Source organism: Acyrthosiphon pisum, chromosome X (assembly GCF_005508785.2).
Source record: "Acyrthosiphon pisum isolate AL4f chromosome X, pea_aphid_22Mar2018_4r6ur, whole genome shotgun sequence".
Lineage (NCBI taxonomy): Eukaryota > Metazoa > Arthropoda > Insecta > Hemiptera > Aphididae > Acyrthosiphon > Acyrthosiphon pisum.
This window is the reverse complement of record NC_042493.1, coordinates 1,588,975-1,610,326: the sequence shown is the minus strand read 5'-3', so window position 1 is coordinate 1,610,326 and position 21,352 is coordinate 1,588,975. Positions and strand designations below refer to the sequence as shown.

The following is a 21,352-nucleotide window of genomic DNA, read 5'->3' as shown; positions in this document are numbered from 1 at the left end:
GGAGATGGAACACACACATTTTACCACTTTGGCAATGTCTCTCGCGCAAACTATTCAGTTTAGAAAAAAATTATATTAGAAACTTCAATATCATTTTTGAAGACCTATCCATATAGATACCCCACACGGTTGGATGTAAAAAAAATGTTTGAGTTTCAGTTCTAAGTATATAGAGAACCCCCAAAATGTATTTATTATTTCCTATTTTTGTGTGAAAATCTTAATTCGGTTCATAGAATACATCTACTTACCAAGTTTCAACAGTATAGTTCTTATAGTTTCGGAAAAAAAATGGCTGTGACATACATACGGACATGACGAATCTATAAGGGTTCCGTTTTTTGCTACGGAACCCTAAAAATAGTTAATTTTCAGATTAAATAAGTATTCCAAATGATAAGTTCTATCTGCAAAACTTTTATACAATTATTTAAAAGTTTAAAATGTATATTAGGATTTATCTCTCTAGTATTAAAAATAAAATAATTTAGTACACTATTTAGAATTGTTAGGGCATTTTTTTAGTTTTTTAGAACATTAAAATCATCAATAATAATAAATGATAATCAACCCAGAAAAATCCAAGGGGGGGGGGGGACAATCGCCAATACTTTCTCCCCTTTCAGACGCCTTTGGCTATGTTTTTTTTTTAACAATATTACAAAATATGTTAAGTGAATTAAAATTTTCGATCTCATAACACTTAGTAAAATTTAAAACTATTTAAAAATTCAATGTATAGGTACTGTTTAAAGATACCTATCCTATATAAAGGTTTATTGTATACACATGCAATTATTATGAAAGTGATAAGCAGAAGTAAAAAATGTTTTAAAAAAAAATAATAATTTTCCACTGGTGACATCACTGTTAATTTTGTGGTATTTATAGTTTTTTTTTACTTTTAGTCTCAATAGTAAATAACTTAATAACACACAATTAATACTGAGTAAGTGACCATATAATACCAGATACCTAATTTTATTTAAGTGTATTATACTCCCGTTGATTGAGTAAATAAATTAATATTAAATAATTGTATAACATTCATAAATTAACAATAGTATGAGTTGAATAAATTTGTTAACATAAATCGATAATATATTTTATTTGGGAATATAATTACATTATTATTATTTACCTACCGGCTACTGCAAATAGTGTAGGTATAGTATTTGACATTGTAAATTAATGTTCTTAACTCCGATAAAAACTTTCAAAAACCAAATTATTAAAATTAGGTACCCGCATCATGTTTGTATAAAAAAAGGTTTTATATTAATTTTGTGTACAAATAGGTAAAAAGGTACCTATAAGTTTGTTTCAACTATTTTATGTGCTAGTCAATAAATACATAAAATAGGCAAAACTAAAAATAATTCTTCTGTTTAGTATCTGATATAGGTATAGGTAGTGTAAAGTGACAAACAAATATTTTTAAAATAGGATGGTATGAAACAAAATTAAAAAAAAAATTATTTTTATATTCTTATAGCCATTTTTTTTTGTATTTCAAGAGTATTTCAAAAGTATTAGTAAAATAATTTTAGAAGGGACCTATTTTAGGTACCGCAATGTACTTATTAATTATACGCACGCCTAAGTAGGTACACAATATGAATTTATTTTATTTTTATTTTCAATTTTTCAAGTTACAAAATAAATAAACCTTATATAATTTAAGATTATAATGAAATTTAAAACATGAAGGTATTTACTATTATTTAGACATGTCTTCATCATTGGTGTTCTGTTGATTATATCAGCTGATATAGAGTTAAGTGACACAAACAATTTATATAAGAAAAACTTAGAAAGTCAGTTAAGTATTGTTAAGTGGCGAGTCATCGAGTAAGACGTAACGTTACTGTATAACGGACGTGTTAAATTTTAATTCAATAATAAAAATTGAATAAGAAAAACAGTTCTATCTCAGCATATTTCTAAGGATATTTTGAAAATTTTAAATAAGATTACATATTATATTAAGTAGTTTTTTTTTTGCTAACTTGGCTTTTTCCAGATTTAAGAAATTACGATAAACGTTTATTGTTTTAAATTTTTGATTAAATTGTTTATTTATTAATGATTACTGTATGTATACTATGGTCTTAAATCAAAATAATCTAATATTAGGTATAATGATTGTGATATGTAATAACTAACTACTATTAATACAACAAATTATGTTATGTTTCTTGATCAAACCATATTATTCATATAGATAGGAATACATTGTTGCATTGTACATTGTTTATTATTTTTACCAATTTCCAATTTCCAATTTCCATAGACATATATTTACTTATATGTCCATGATTAATACTATTAATACTATTAATATTATTATTATTATTATCATTATTGATATTATATTCTTACTTTGTTATACATTATCATAATTCTTGTAATGTTATCTATTGTAACAGGGCCTTGCCTGTTGAATACTTAATAAATAAATAAATAATTACATTATTCTTTATTTATAATGATTAAACTCAATTATAATAGGTACCTAAGTAGAAACATACAATAACAATATACATTAGCCAGTAGGTATATGATATTGCGAGAGGTAAAATATAGATTTAAGTGATTAAACTACTAAGTTATAGATTAAACTAAAAAACAATTACAAATAAAAATATAAATTTTAAAATTATTTATAAGTGTATGGTTCTAATTAAAGAAAAATTTGACCATATAATTTACGGGGGAATGACACGTAAAAAGTGTGGGTCTATATAGATCGTATGCCCAAGAACTAAAAATGTTAATTTTGATAACATATCTAGATAGTTAAAATAGCGATTCAACAATTATGAGTTAGTACATAAAACAGATATCCTGTTTATCCTTCTAACTTGTAGAGTGTAAAGTTTTAGACATAATAATAAAGATGTATAATATTATGATGGGTGAGTCAGACGTTGAATATTACATTTTTGTTACTTACAAATCTTAAAAAGCGATAAGTTGTGCACCTCAAGTGACTGAATTGGAAATTTGGTTACCAAATGAGTAGGAAGACCAAATTTTTAACTTTCAACTTAATGAGTTGAATTTGTTATTTCTGAACTATTAACTACTAACATAACGATGATCTTATTGTGTTCACATTACTTGAGTTAACTTAAGTTAATTATTTTCAATTGATTTCCCACATTTATAATATTTTATGTACCTACACATTAATTAGTTGAGTACCTATAGGTATATTTCTACCTGTTTCAATACATACCTAAACATTATTATAATTCAAACCTATGAAATGAAAACATTTAAACTATAATATTATATAACAAAATTTGATATGACTGAGGGTCATTGAATATTGGTAGGCCAATAAGAATTATATACCAAACTACCAATATAGAAAACAATATTAAAACTTTAAGGTTACTTATTATAGGAGTTTGCAAGTTTTCTAATATTCATTCAAAACATAACTCAGTAATATAGAAATGTGTATCGTTAAACCAGGGAATCTATTAAAGTAATTTTTTTTTGTGCATATTTACCACATAACGTATTTTAAAATTAGCATTAAAAATTATATGTTTACCTAAAATAATATTCGATTTATATCCATTTATAGTTTAAATTGTTAAAGTCAATATTCTTTTACTTACGATGACTTCATATTTAATTGTAAGATTGTTATACTAGTTATGGAATACTTTAATCAACCAGTATTAGGTAGTTCCTCAATATCATATTCTGCAATCGTTATGATCTATGGTTTTTGCATACCTACCTAGCAGTGATGTGAAAGTTCTTTCTAAAAATGAATTAGTTCAAGTTCAAATTCAAGACATTAAATATGAACTAGTTCAAATTCTAGTTCATGGTCTTAAGAATGAACTGGTTCAAGTTCTAGTTCAGTAGTTCATAGTTTTTAAAATGATCAAAAATTATAAAAAGTTACTAAATAAAATAAAATAAAAACATACTTAAGTTAGAAATAAAAAAAAATCCGTGCAAAACGTTCAAAATCATAATTAATAAGAACTTGGTAGACGTTCAAGTTAATTTCTTGAAAATCGAACTCGTCCATGTCAAGTTCACACAATATAAACGCGTTCTTTCCCATCACTGCTACCTAGTGTTGTTGCTCTACCTTCGTGGATCTAAGCAATGCATTTGACAGTATCAACTATTAAATATTTTTAAATCAGTAGGTATTGTTAATAAATCATTTAACCTATTCAAATTTTCTTTAAAACACAGAAATTAACAAGTCAAAATTACAAACACTCTAAGCAATGAACTAGAATGATTAATGGTGTCCTACATGGCACTGTTCCATCACGCCGACGATACAGCCTTAATAATATATCAAATTAACTGGGATAAAACCACTCAAAGCGCAGAAACAGACTTGTACAAAATAAATAATTGTTTTCTACAACACAACTTGAGGTTGAATCCCAGCAAAGCTAAGTTCAATCAAAGCTTTTTCTCAAGATAAAAATACACAACCTAATATAACCGCGTTAAAAATCCATAAAAAAAAATTTAACTCAAACAATAATGACACATGTGAGGAGATTATAAAAACAAAAAATATCAAATACCTTGGTATCACCATTTACCGACACTTAAAATGAGATGTTCGTGTAATTAACTTAATAATCTAAGTACGGAAACTCAATTATTTCTATATAAATGCTAGAAAAGCACTCAACAAAACAAACATTACGAATAGTATACCTTGGCGCGACACAGTCAATACTACAATATGTGATAGGTAATAGCTTTTGGATATTTAGGGATGATAGCATATAATAGACTAATAACAGCTCAAAAAAGTATAATAATAATAATCCTAAACAAACTCAAAACCTTCCCTTCTATAAAACTATTTACAGATTTCAGAGTTTTCAATATTCAAGTACTATTCCAATGAAATTCACTATATTATGCCATCAGATTAAATAAAATATTATTTCAAACATATAAAACCTTAAAAACAAGTAGACACTTTGTTAAAACAGGACTTGATTTACTGAACTATATACCACTATCTACATTAAACTGAAAAAATTACAAAAAATTGAAATAACTTATTGATATATTATGGTTAATAAACAAAATCTACAATAAATGATAACAAAAAACTTTAATTTTTTTAATTTTTGATTTTGATTTTTTTCTAGTCTCTTAATTTTTTTATTATGTAATTTTACTGAGAAAAACTTATAACAATAAACTAACCTAAAAAATATAAATCTATTTAACATTTTAATTTAGTTTAGCTCCATACGCATCATATACACTGTTTAACAACTTTAGTTGTATTTATACTATACATATTTGTATATATTTATTTTGAACAGTTAATTGAACTGTTTAGAAATTCAAATTTCACAAACAAGAGGCACAATCTCAGTTTTGAATTGGGCCGAACAAACTTTATACCTACTTATTCATTTTGTATTCTACATAATATGTATATTCTTTTTTTTTGTCCAATAAATTATCTTATCTTACTTCATGTACCTATATACTTAGAATATTATACATACACTATGCGTGATTTAACATAGTGCTTTAAGTGCATCTATTCAAACACGTTCTTAAATTGAATGATGTATTTATACTGTACTTGGAAACGTATACTGATTACTGACATAAATGAAATACGTGTATTTTTAAGTTAAAAATATTTAGCTATAAACAAACGCATAACACTAAATTAGAACATATATTATGGTTTTGAAATGCCTACCATAAAAATATTTATATTTGTATAGAATAAAATCTACTGAATGTAAAAAATAAGATAAACACTGCTTACATTTCTAGTGTCAAATGATAATTTTTAGAACCAGCTAAAAAAATATCGTACCGTTTTTAAAGTACTAAATACACAACAGGTGTATTCAATAGATATAAAATTAAAAACAACGACATCGTAGATATTTAAAAATACGGATAAGGTTTGTCTCCCGTGTGCATTCGACGGTGTACCGTCAGTTGACAGCTTTGTTTGAACGACTTGTCGCATTCGTCGCATGGATACGGTTTCTTTCCCGTGTGAGTCCGACAGTGTACCGTAAAATTGCTGCTTTGATTGAAGGACTTACCACACACTTTACACAGATACTGTCTTTTACCTACTTGCGTTCTACAGCTACAAGTGAGATCGTTCATTTTGGTGCTTTTAATATCAAATGTAAAGCAGCGTTACTGTTATCACACGTGTTTCTTCGGTCCTCTCAATTAACAATAGTGTCACTGGCTTAAGGTCGACAACGTCTGAGTTAAACTATTCATGTTTATAACGAACTCGTATTGGTCTTTTTATATATATGATTCATACATTTTCTTTCGTCCAGACAGAATCGTATTTTTTCGAATGCAATCATTGCATTCAAATCGAATAGTGTAATAAATAATAATACAATATCCTAATGGACGATAGACAAACTTTCACCCCCATTATATAAATTACAAAACCGATCGCACAATTTCTGTTAACCATTTTTAAAAATATTGCATATTTGATATTATATTATATGATGACAGTATTTTTCATGAACTTTAGACATAATATATAATGTTTAATTTTCGTAACTTTACTTAACGTAATAGGTACTGTAATTTTAAAATCAATACAATCGAAATTAACCAATGAATATCGCTAATAAAAGCTATAAAACGTATAACTATATACATGTACATTTTTTATCAGGGCCGAACATGTTTAAAACTCAAATATTACGCATAGTATATAGTCTATAAGGCTGTAGTTGTATCGTACAAAAAATTCCTGGACATTTTATCAACTAATAATATTTTATACCAGCAATAAAAATTAGTGAATTATAATGTATATTTACCAATATAATAAAAGAATTATTTTTTATGAATCTTCACATAGTAAGTTATATGATTAACATTAAAAACGTTCATTCCATTTTTTTATTTTGGAAAAATCGTTTTGCAAATTATTTTTGCAATTTATATAAAAAAAAAAACATTAAATATTTCTACTTTATTTATAATACGACAATATATATTTTATCAAACTAAATTTACTATAATGTTTTAGCACCTCCGGGCACTACACTTAACTTACACCGGCACCAAATTTAAGGGAGGGAAAGGCCCCATGTTGCTCCTAGCGGTAATTTAAAAGAGGGTGGCAAACCTCAGTGGATTTCAAATTTAATATAAATAAAAAAACCAAGATGAAACCAAAATAATTTTCGTATTCTTCTTGTTAATATATTACGACTATCTTATATATAAAACTGTAGTATTATAAATTAATGTAATAAGATTTTTATACACAAAAAATAATGTGATACAATTTTTTATCGGGATGGTTGACTCAATGGCGTGCTGGCCAATATAATACTATTATCCATAGACGCAAATATTGAGGATGACTAATAAACCCAACAGTTGGCGGGGAGGGCAACTTTACTGATTTATAGTCCCTCCCCCCCAAAAAAATGAAGACTTTACAGGAGTTTGTCGTTTGTGACGACGTTTGTGGTAATACATTTGGTTCACTTTTGCACTTTACGCATCACTTGTCTTAATAAATAAACAATAGTGAGTATTAGTTGTAGTACTATAACATAAACTCGTATGGTACATCATTGAAAAATCACATATAGATAATACAAGTATATCTCGGATTTAAAAATATTTAAATATTATTTCCATTGCTATTATAATTTATAATCCATGCTGTACCTATAATGATTTAAATCCTGTAAATGTTGGCGTGTTTAGCCATAAAATCCTCTATTTTTTGATCTATTACATTAAACTATGAAAGCTATAGTTGGTTGATAACTAATTATTAAAAAGAGTTTTAAAATCACAAAATGTGATATTTAAAAATTTAAAAAAAATTTATTAACTTTTTAACCGTTAAAAATAGTCAATTTTAACTAAATTTTTCTTTAGGAACGCAGATCTCCGAAACTAAAGAACGGAATTTGTTGCGGGAATCACATTGGCTAAGATAAGTGCAGTTAAGAGTTTCAGATATATAATATATACCTATAACCCTATGTATTATATCTTTAACTTTAATGGTCTTTTACTAGAAACCTTTAAAGTTGCAGGTACGTCATAAAAACACACACACACACACACACACATGTGTAAATAAAAAACCTAAGTACCAAACGTCCACGTCTGAATTTACACATCCAAAACATTTTTTTTAGGGATCTTGTAATTCTAGGAATTTACCAGAAAAGCCTCACAAACCACTCAAGTATAAATAAATTGTCAAACACTACTCGCGCCTATTTTCGTTTGTCGCAATGTTAATACAATATTATGATATCGTTAGGTGTTATTATGTTCGTCGCGAAGACAACTAAAAAAATAAAACTCTTAGCGTTTTACCTGTGTCCAGACAAATTCCCATAGTCCCATTCGCCGGGTTTCAATTCGGACGGCACGACTCGCTGACCGCAGGCATCACGTCTACGGTCGCCCTGTATACGCGTAAACAGCAACTATAGTCGGCCGTTGTTCTATCGTGGTCGGGTGGGCGCACGCCGGCGTGTGAGTCGAGTTTAACCGGGATCGCTGGGGTCGCACATGTCCAGACGCCGCCGCTGCAGCAGATAACGATACTATGGATAGCGTTGTGGCCGACACGGAAGCGGATCGCAAAACAAAGGCGGTGTGGTCGGGTCCTTTGTGAGAACACTGTGGTTATTGTTGTTATTACTTGTTTAACTACCGGATACCGTAATAATAATATAACTGTTAGGTACGTGCTTCGGCGGACAATCGGCGCCCAACGGTGCCGGACGAACACTGACTAGGAGGGTGTGTACGCGTGTGTTTGTGTGTGTACATGTGTATGTGTGCCTACTTTTATTTTTTTTGTACCATAATTACGACTAGGTCTTGACCGCGGGTACCACCACCGTCACCGCCACGACCAACCGCGCCGCCCACAGGGACGCCTGTCGTCGGCAAGCAGCGCCGATGCGCCCTCGGTGACCGATGCTTTGCGTTCACAACGTCATCGTCATCGCGTCATAATATAATACAAAATATATAAATCGAAAATAACTCGTATGGACGATGACCACTAAAATCACTCTTTATAAAAGCACAAAAGCACTGATAGTATAGATATCCATGTAGGTATTGTAACACAATATAATGACGTGTTATCGCCCATTATTGTAGTTTCATCCGTAGGACTTTTCAAAAAATAGGTACATTTTATATTGAAAGTACCTACCTCTATCTGTGTTTGTCCTTTGTCATTTAGATCTTCGTGTTAGATTGTTTTGATTCTTACACTGTTTCGAGTATTAAGTTAATTTTGAATATTATAAAATTACAACAAATAACTAAAATCTTTATTCATGGTTATTTAACATGTAATTTCGTCAAAATTTAAACATAAAATAACTATGAAAAAAACTGTGTTTTCATATTTTTGTGATTTTTTTGGTTCCAGAATAACTTATCAACGGCAACCTTGTATTCAATTTTACAATCATTAGCTATAAAATTTGAACGTTTTATACATTTTTAACTACAAAATCATTTTAGATTCTAAGTGAAACGATGAATGTATTGATTTTACAATGATGTGTGTTTTTTTTTTATTATTTTTTTTTTTTTGTTGTTGTGTATGTCATCACCTTTTAGGGCAGTAAAACTGCTTCGATTTTCTTCAACGGTATTTTTTTTCGATAGGAAAATGAATCTAGTTGGTACTTTGGGGATCAAAAGTAAAAATTTTCCAGAAGTTTTCAAAAGCGCTGTGAAAAACAAAAGAAAAATTAAGGAAAAATGGGAATTAAAATCGATTTTGGTTTTCGGTGTAACTTTAAAACAAATTACCTTAGATACGTGAAATGTTGACTAAATGTTTATATAAGCGATTTCTATACACCATGCCTTTTTAAAAATATTTTGACTAATTTTGAGCTGTTTAGGAACATTTTCAGTTTTCAATTTTTTTAGTTTTTCATTCTGTAAGTATCAATAAAACTTTATTTGTTTGGTACAAAAGCTTTAAAATTTAAAATAAGGCTCCTAATATTTTGTTTCAAAGATAGATTTGAAAATGTAATGCAAGATTCCTCATAAATTTATCTACCTTTATCGAAAAAAAATGTCTACAAGAAAGTCAAATTACATTTTTATGAGCGTTTGAAATTCATATTTTTACAACATTTGATATTCACTCAAATTCTCATGTAACGATTTCCTTATTTTATTGTAATTAAAATACGAATGACTGTAGACACTTGAAAATTTCACTGAATGTTTAAATTTTCATTTTCTATACTCCTTACAATTTTTAAAATAATTTGACTCTTTTTAAGCTATTTATGGACATTGTCAGTTTTCAATTTTTTTTTTTTTTCTATAAATATGAAAAAAATTTTATTTGATAGGTGAAAAAGCGTGAAAATGGTACTGGTCTAGTTGACTCCCACCAAGAAAATATTCCCCCCGCTACTCAGGTTTAGTTGACGCCTTAGTTGGTGACTTAAATCTGTCATCATGTTTTCGATGGTCTATTAAATAATCAATAATTTAATATATAATTATATAATTTAATAATTCATAAAAAAAGTAAGAAATGATTCAAATCATTTATCATACATTCATTCGGTATTTATAGATACATAATAATATATAGGTATGAATAAATAAATCGTAAAAAAATTATGCAGAACATCAGCTAATACATTTAAACTAAAAAATTAGGTGATTGAAAAAAAAATAGATAAATAATGTACCTACATCGTAAATATATGAATAAATAAATCGTAAGAAAATATATATCATTCACATATAAAAAAGCATATAAATAATAATGCAGAAAATAATAAAAAATAAAGCAGGTGGCCAAAATTCTGTTATGTCCTTCAAAATTTCATTAAATGGATCGCGGCCGTTTAATTTAATTCACCGCTTAAACTCTGACAAATAAATTAAACAAATAAAATTTTATTGATATTTATAGAAAAAGAACTAAAAAAATTTAAAATTGACAATGTCCGTAAACAGCTCAAAAAGGTATAAATATTAAATATATTATTAATATTATTATTATTATTATTATTATTATTATTTATTATTATTTATTATTATTATTATTGATATTAAATATTTTCAAAATTGTATGATGAACAGAAAATGAAAATATAAACATTCGGTAAAATTTTCAAATCTTAGATTTAAAAAAAAAATTTTTTGGAATTCTCAACTCAAAATAATTTACTAGTTTTCGTTATTTTTCCGTATTTTGCCAAGATTTGAACTTTAATGCTTATAAATAAAAACTGTGACTAAGGATTTTTAATATTTTTAAAATGTCATTGTAGCAATAAAGTAGGAGCCTTGTATTAAATTTTCAAGCTTTTTTAACCAACAAATAAAGTTTTATTGACATTCTTAGAAAAAAAGACTAATAGAATTGGAAACAGAAAATGTTCCTAAACAGTTTAAAACAAATCAAAATATTTTGAAAATTTTGAAAATTTTATCGTGTATAGAAAATGAAAATATAAGCAACCAGTGAAAATTTCATGTATATACGTTCATTTTTTTAGAGTTATGCCAAAAACCAAAATCGATTTTGTAGAAAACCGATTTTGCGTAAAAATTCCCGATTTTTTTCCCGGAACTTTTGAAAACTATTGGGAATTTTATAATTTGGCCTCCCGAATGCGCCAACTAGATTCACTTTCATATCGATAAAAATACTGTTGAAGAAAATCGAAGCAATTTTACTGTCCAAACCGTGATGAAAGACACAAAATAAAAAAATAAAACATACACATCATTGTAAAATCAATACATTCATCGTTCCACTCAGAATCTAAAATAAACAATGTGTATTAGGTTTAGGTACCTATTTGTATTTGTAACTTAAAAGTGTATTGTAAGTAGGTACTTTTATCAATATTTTTTCTAAGATATTATATTTGTCTTTTCAAAAGAGAATTCACGATATTTACCAATACAATGCCAAGCGCTCTAGATTATTAATGACATACATAATTTACAGATGACAACTAAGCATTTTACAATGGTCCAAATAGTACAAATATAGAATATTATAATATAATACATATAATACAGTCGGATAGAAGAGTCAAATTCAGACAGCTATGATGGCCAAAATACAGTTAACAACAAACAAAGTTGGTTTCTATACTGTATCAGTTGGATGTTTAGACCATAAAGAAAAATAATAAATATAATATATAGGCAATAAATTACATCATCTGGAAATTATTATTCAATCTAGCTTCCTTGAAGCTCCCTATCTATGCGGTTAAAGTTATATTTTAAAGGGCTCTGAATTGCCTATTTATTATTATTTATTATAACAGCTGGTACCCGTACCCCGACACCGTTGTACCTATTTTTAGATTCTGAGCGGGGCTAGGAAGCTAGTGGTTTTACAATGGTATTTTTAAAAATTTTTTTTTTTATCATGTACGGTACAAATTTCTTACGAGAAGGAGTGCTTCGATTTCAACAAATAGTACCTTATCTTTTAAAAAATTGGATCAAGATGGTACATCAAAGATGTTATTTTTCGTCTTTCTCAATAGTTATTTAATGCCACGGGAAAAACCACTGACAAATTACAAAAATCGCTAAAAATGGAATTTCAATTTCTAAAGCTTTGTTTATCACCATAGAATTGAATAAAAATTTATAATATTACAATATTAATTCAACTTACAGGCTATAATAAATAATAATAACAATATAAATTAAGATCCACACTGTTAAACCGTCACCGCTCAGAATCGTTTTTCGTATATCTACAATGATATTATATCATTGAATTCAAATTTAATACCATCCATTACAGTGAGCCACAGTATAATGTACAGTGACCCACTTGAAACCTATTGTATAGCAGAGTGATATCCACTTACCCACCTTTTTTTGTTTTTGTTTTTGTTTTTGTATTGAAAATCAAATTTTCAGGCTATTTATTCAGGCACCTAAGTGTATAGTAGGTACATACTTATATAAATAGGCGTGCCATGACGTACTGCATACGTTACACTTTATGCTTATTACTAAGAACACTCGATAAATAAAAAATCAACCAAAACAAATATTGTTAAAAGAACTACGTATTATTGTTCGTAGTATTATTATGCTCACTCGTACTAATATTATATTATATTATTATGTTGTCCTATATTATAATATTATGGTTGTTTCAAAATGCTCCAAATTATTTTGTAGCTATAGTTATAGCCGTATAAGGTCGTATAATGGAACACTTATAAGTCTATTATTTTACAAGGTATTATCGAATTTAATCTGATAATGTGAATTGATTTGTTCCAAAAGAAAATTATATGTAATAGCCATACTTCATTATTATTATTATTATTATAGGGTAGGTTAACTGATATTTGATACTGATCAGAGCGAGGAGTGTATTGGTATTAGATTTTTACAGTAATGCGTTTTATGGAGATGTTTGAAACGATTAGGGATTGGATTTTGTAGCAAGTGACCCCACCCCCTCCCCCACCCCGATGAAATGACTGGGAACTTTTTTAAGAATTAAGTATTTTATATGCATTGAAATATTACAATATAAACATCATTATCAAATTATCAGTCAACACTTTTTTCCTAGAAAAACTGGTCTAAAACCGATGCCCGATACATAACAGATAACTATTAAATACCTAACCATAGGCGCAAATAGGTAGGGGGCTGTGAGGGGAGGGGACTTAGCCCCATTAGAATTTCTATAGCTTTCCCATAAACTAATGATTTCACTACTATAATTTAAAAGCATCATAAGCAGTGGTGTATTGGAGGTTATACGCGGGTATACGTCATATACCCGGATCCCTATTTTTGGATTTATGCGTATACTTTTAAAAAAATTATTCTTTTATGGGTACACGCACGCTTCCAATTTATCATCAGGCAATTCAGTCATATTAATACCAAACAAAATTTTAAAATAATAATAATAATAAACAAATTAATACAATATTATTGTATTATGACATTAAGTACACTGTCCAAAAATAGCCCCGTACCCGCATGAAGTTCGATTAAATTTTACCCGACTTCGGGTTCTTGCGAAGACGATCGGAAACTGCCGAGCGTGTATACAATTAATGTATAGCAGCGGTTTCCAAACTGTGTACTTTAGTTTCAAAAATAGATTGTAAATCACTGATTTATCGTGTATACACCGAATTTTGTAAGCATTTAAAACATTTTATCATTAAAACATTTCCTTGTTCAACTGCTGAATATGAACGTGGTTTCAGTGTTTTAAATTTGATTTGCACAGATCTTAGGTCTACATTAAGTATAACTAATATTTCAAATTTGATGTTGATAAATATAAATAGACCCCCACTTAATTTATGGAGAACTGAGTCCTGTGTTAAAAGTTGGTTAGTTGAACACAGATCAGCAGATGATACTAGAACAAAAAAAACCAAAAAGAAAGAAAAAGATACAGATGGCTATAAAAGAAGTTTATGGACAATTGTTAATTCTTTAAAATAATTTATAATAATATTTAAATTTTGATATGTTAAGAAATTTCTTTTAAGTTTGATAATAAAAAGTTGTATTCTTTATGATATTTATGAATTTAATTAATAAAAAAAAATAATACGTTAGATACTGATACTATTGTCTATTGGTACATATAACACACAGTAGCATATACAGGAATTAATTTTGGGGTGTGGGTGAATATAAGGTGAACCCCCCCTATATACGCCTGCACTGTATATACATATACACATGAAAGGTTAATGTTTGTAATAAAAGATTAAATATAAAGAATATTATACTATAATAATAATATTTAATATGAAGTGTAATTATTTTTCGAGCGGAGCGATAAAATTTTTTCAAGAAGTTTTATATAATATAGCCTTATAGGTATATAGTATATTCAACTACTTTCAGGTGCGTATACCCATAAATTTATTTACCAATACACCACTGATGACTGATCATAAGAGTACCAAGTATAGACCTGCAGAGCTACAGCTCTACAGATTTCAAACACTATTTACGCCTATGGCATTATGTACATATCTATCTATACGTATCTCTTATATCGGTAATCTCTTAATCGGTAATCAACTAAAAACTATAGTTACATACTCTCAGGCTGGGCATTAACGAGTTAAAAGTTTAAATTAAATTAAAACGCTAAATTAATTAACTCGTTACATTTTTTTTAAGATTGACGTGTTAACTTTAAGTTAATTTTTTTTAAAAATATCTAAACTAAGTTAATTTTTATCTGAAAAATAATGCAAATTTTTAACCTGTTTTTACTTTGATGTATCATTTTTAATTTCCACAGTAATTTTTTTGAACATAATGAAAAACTGTGTAATGAACCATATTATTATGTGTCTGGAATTTTTTATTTTTGCAAATTAGCTAATTTTAACTTTACTTTACACTAAGTTAAGTTACTTTTTTCAAAGTTAACTTTTAACTTCAGGAGTTAACAAGAAAAAAATACGAGTAACTTTTAACTTAACTTAACTTACTTATTTTAAAATAACTTAATTTAACGAGTTAAAACAAATCGTTAACTTTCCCATCCTTGCATACTCATACGCTTTATTTTTGTCAGCTCCCGTAAAATAAATCTCTCTCTTATATCTTTTGAATTGTGTAAATTTAGTATTATGGTGTAATATAATGGAATATTATCAATACATTTTAAAAAGAATTGCAAACAACATTGTTAAAAAACATTTTAATAATTTCGTTGTAGTTAAAAATATTATTGATTCTATAACTGACACTTGAATTGTTCACATGTAATTTATTTCATTTATATAATACTATATATATAAACACTTTATATTCCTAACATTTGACTTAAACTTAAATTTAAAAAAATAATAAAATTGACACAAAACATGGACTGCTAAAACTACAAGACTCCATAAATTATAAAATGTAATACCGTACTATGTCCAGTTTTTTTTACACGCTAGAAAAATAATTATATTATTTTAACATTTATCTAAATATAAGTACACAGACCAAAAATATATACAAATTCATGAAAGTCAAAGTCACGTCAGTGTTTGTATAATATTTAAATATGTTTTTCATAGATCGAAAATAACCACAATGATACACACAATATAATGCATACTTATTATATGAGTAATTTTACATATCATATCAATTGTTTTTTATTTTTAATTTAATTCCTTGGGGAAATCTTAATATTTACTTTGACTGTAAATAAATTAACTTATAATATTAGCGTGCGAATGGAAAACGAAAAACGTTTATTATAAACATTAATTATAAACTGTTCGTGTTCAAAATATTTATCTGCGCTATCAACACGTATTACAATCAAATAATAAGCACAGCTATTGCGCTGGCTAAATTTTAGGTTGGAAATTATAAGCTTAATCTAATTTAAACAAATAATTATGAAAACAGAGCTGCATCGATTGTTAAACGAACTTTTATACTGAACAAATTGTTTACCAATTTTATCGTATACTTGGACTTCGGAATTTTGATTTCGGGTGGTCAGACCTTTTCCAGCGTTATAGATTTGAATTAACTTTGTATTCATTGTTCATTCGCATTATGTTGACGTAAAAATCTGTCAAGTCAGTGGCGTGTAACATAGGGTCCAAGTGTTGCTCGGGCAACACCTTAAATATGAGTGGGTGGGTATCAATAGATGAAAAAATAGATCATTTTATAAGTCGGTATAACAGTATTATGAGGGGTAGGTCTCCTAAAATTATTTGAGCAACACCAATTTTTTTTATGATACACGCTATTGTGTCAACTTGTTGACATTAGCTGTGCTTAAGCGTCGGCGATTTTTCGATATATTCATTTTCAAGTAAAATATGGGTATATGAATATCAAAAATTTAAAATGCACGTATCTCGCTTGAAAATTAAAATATCGAATAAAAGCCAACACTTAAGTACCTTTAGGTTCTTACCTAAAAGCAGTCTGATAATAGATCAATTCAAACTAATATCAAAACTAACAGCACAATATTGAAACCAGTGAATGAAAATTTGGTATGTGATACGTGTGCAAGACGGAGACAACAAATGCATGGGTAACGTCCTCTTAAGTCCTTGAGAGGAATATAAATAAGCAACATAACAATGGCAATTAAAAATAATAACCACACCTGTTAGTTCATAACAATAAAACTGAAAAGACTGTAAATTAATTTAATTCAAAACTGCTGAATTTAATAAAATGTGTGTACCTACGTCAATTAGGTACCAATCTAATATATAAAATCAAAATAATAATTGGTCAAGCTGTTGTAAGAATATTAATTTGTGATTTACAATATTGATTTTGTTTAAAATTATGTAAGTAGGTATGGCATAATTTTACGTGTTTCGCCATTTTTCAGTAGGTTTTCCTTATGCTTACATAAAAAAATGACCTCCAAATAAAATGTCAAATTAAAAAATAATGAGGTCACGTAAAACTTTTAGATCGACATTCCTAATAAGACAGTCGAAAGATGATAACAGATAAGACTCGGTAACAAAAAAAAAATAAAAACCTATTGTAAATCAAATACATTCTACCCTTCGCTAAAAAAAAACCTAATAATTTAAGTACTTTTGAGTGATTTTATAACCTTCAATCGTAGAGTATAAACAATTATATTTAAATGTATTAAAACACAACGCCTTTAAAAATACACATCATAAAACCAACGGTTTAATCGAATTGATCGCTTAGATAAAGAACAAAATTACTTCAGCTAAATGACATAAGCACCGAAGGTACAAAATGATATATTATTTGCGCCAAAATTTGTAGGACATATGTGCCAATCTCATATTGTACCTATAAATGTTATACCTAACACATGACAGAAGCGCCAAAGGTTTAAAAATTACATACCATTTGCGCCAAAATTAATATTTTATACAAGCAGTTACTAGTTATTTAAAAAAGTCGATCTTATAAAAAAATGTCAATTAATATAATGTATATTAATAAATTATAATTTTAATATAACGGTTGATTTTTTCGATCTTATAAAAATTGTCAATAATAAATTGTTAAAATATAATACCTAATATATTATAGTTCTAAATTTAATATCAGCTGTTATTTAATATCTATTAACCGTGGCATACAGGTATCTAGGATTTTGGCGCTTTCGTACGATATAACTCTTTTTTCTTATCTCATTTTGGCGCTTATGTCTTACACCGATAAGTTCAAAGTGACGTAAAATCTTATTCCGGTAGATACGTATCGTATGCGAACATGATATGTATCCATTTCCATGAAAACTCTTTGTGTCAGAGTCTTAATCACGAGCCAGGCTAATAAAACTAATAAATGCATTTATATATTTAATTAATATAAATACAATATAATATACGTAATTTTAAACTTAATTTTTTTGTGAACCCAACATCACCATTACAAGCTAATGCTTGTAGGTGATGTGTAACCACGATATGATATTTATTTTTTATGTTATATTCATGTTATTTATGGTTACAAAACAAACAATTATTATTATTATAAATATAGCGGACTGCTAATTTTGTGAATTGCCTTACGGCACAGTTTACCTAGTTCAATACCTACGTTCTTACATACTACATAGCTTACAAATTAAAATAAAATATATACGAGTATTAATATAAATAAAATAAAATAGTAAATAAATAAATATCAAAATAAAATGATATTATTACATTATTAATGCTTGTTAATTACGAATATAAATGATAGCTTATTATAATATAATGTAATGTGTCCTGCACAGAGGCGTACCCAGGAATTTTTATGGTTGAGGAGGGGAGTCCAAAATTTTTATTTTATCTGTTCTCTAATTATAATTATAGTTTAATTCGTTACCAACAAATTACTGTTAATAACCATAATAATAGCCATAATAGTTATACACACACTCACACGTATACAGAAAGGTTTACTACAATAGGTATAGGTACTTAGTATAATAATTTTAAATCAATTTTTATTTGGTAATAATATGTTATAAAAATTACATTATTTAACTTATAATTATTTTAAAATTTTAATCTCCTGAAGATTATGAACATTTTTATGAGCTATATCCAAATGGGCTACAGCTTCATTAGGTTCTTCACTTTTATTCTTAAAATAATCCAAAATTTTTGATTTTTTTTTTAAGTTTTTTATGTTGTCACCACCAGCATCTTTAAAGTAAGCAGTAAACAATATTAAACATCAATAAAAATTAACTATTTTACTATTTAATAACTATTTTAATAATATAAAATAACTAAGTAGATCATTATTTTTTCAGTGGTTAGGTATTTTTTTGCTTTACCGTTATATTAGATTACATTATTAGGTAGAATTATCCAATAAATAATAATTATTGACTTAGTTAAACTTACCTTCATTAATGGATAAAGAACTAGTTTCAGGTTCTGGCTCTTGACGCTTTGGAGTATATAAGAATTTTTAATTTGGTTATAGCACTTCATAATTCATAAAATTGTATAAAAACATAAAAATTCGCTTCAAAAATACACTAAATATTTATAACAATAATCACAAATGTTAGGGTTCTTATAAAAATTACTGTTGCGAAAATTCAATTGTACAATTACAATAATTCTGTGATAACACTTCGCGCCATAATTATTAATCTAATCAGCCCGCTGTATCAGCACAGAATAAGACAATTTGTCGTACCTGGTCGTTGGTATAAATTAAACACGGTTTATACATTATATATTATATAATAGTATAAGCTATAAGCTTTGTATATTGAATATAATGGGAAATTAAAATACACTGTAAACCTACTGTTATTATACTATTTACTATTAAACAATTGTGTAAATGTAGACATTTCAATGGGGGGGGGGGCTTTGGAAAAATTATTTTTGTAGTTTAAAAATTTATAAAAGTGTTCAATTTTTGTATCTAAGAATTGAAAATTTAAAACAAGATTGCCACGTAAGTAATTAATTCTGTTACCAAAAAATCTAAAAAATACATTTACGCAGTTTATTTTTATAGTCATTTTAAGTACAAATTTGGACGAAATTACATATTAAAAACCTAGGATAACTATTTTAGTTATTTTGTTGTGATTGTATAATATTATTCGTGGGTACTTGAAACTTCTAAAGTATACTATGATATATCTATGATAGTACCACGGTTTTTTGTTGATGTATAACGCGTTATAAGTACCTAATAAATATTATGATATGATTAATTTGGAATTTATTATAGGTACCTAATATAATATTATGTCTTATACCTAGACTAACATACCGTCTCCGCTCAGAATCGTTTTTCTTATACAATGATATTATATCATTGAATTCAAATTTAATACCATCCATTATACAGTGACCCACTTGTAACCTACTGTACAGCAGAGCGAAATCCACTTACCCACCTTTTTAGATACGCATTACCATATATTAATTGTATAATAATTTTATGATTAACACACATAATATACAATATGGAACAGAACCAGCACTATCCGGATAACATAAATGCAGTAATCCTTCTTGACCTATAGTGTATCTTTGTACTAAAATTAATTTTTCAAGAGATACGTCTAAGGGCCAGTTGCACAGTCTATGATTAAGCTTAATCAGCTGATAACAGATATTTAACCGGCCAAATTTGGCCGATTAAACTATGATTAACTTTAATCAGAGACGGTGCAACTGGCTTAAGTAATGTTTTGTCCATTTCACTGACTTTTGAGTTGGTATTTTTATATTTGATAGAACCGAAGGGATGAGTAAATGAACTACTGCAGGAGGAATTTCGGTTCTATGCAATTGAAACAATTGTTGTGAAATGCTTTTTTCTTCATAATAATAAAACTCGGCGCACCAAATTTTAGATGGGTTTGGGTGGAATCAAAAAATCTGATGAAACCATTCATTTTGTAAGAAAAAAAATCAAAGGAATGAAGGGGGAACGTTCCGTGTTAATTAAAATGATATACTTAACAATTTTGTTAATATTTTCGATGTATTTTATACACAGTGGAAAAAGGCACAATTCACAGTAATAGTTCGGCGCCAGTGGTGGCAAGTGGACGTCACAAAGGTATGGCCGCATAGCGAAACCTTTGAGAGAGGACCTTTGAACGAGTAAACTTTATGAATTCCTTTGGCCCGATGTTTCGCCAGCTAAATACGAACTTATAGTTCGTGGTCTAAAAAAGAAGCCTTTGTGGCCTCAAACCACTTCTGTGGCGTGTATAATATATAATATATTTGTAATGCTAAGTGCAAAAGAGTGATGCGGCTGTAATGGTAGTTGAAAAATGTTTAAATAAACATACACGATC

General features: G+C 27.8%; 1 protein-coding gene across 1 annotated transcript in view; it reads right to left on the bottom strand.

Annotated features, from left to right (window-relative positions):
• The window catches only part of LOC100165329 (adenylate kinase isoenzyme 5), a 52,945-nt gene extending 43,661 nt beyond the window's left edge, over positions 1-9,284 (bottom strand). The window contains exon 1 of the mRNA XM_001945324.5: positions 8,377-9,284. Within this exon, the coding sequence (XP_001945359.2) occupies positions 8,377-8,398 (22 nt within the window). The 5' untranslated portion in view covers positions 8,399-9,284. The remainder of the gene's footprint in view (positions 1-8,376) is intronic.
• Positions 9,285-21,352: the final 12,068 nt, after the last annotated feature.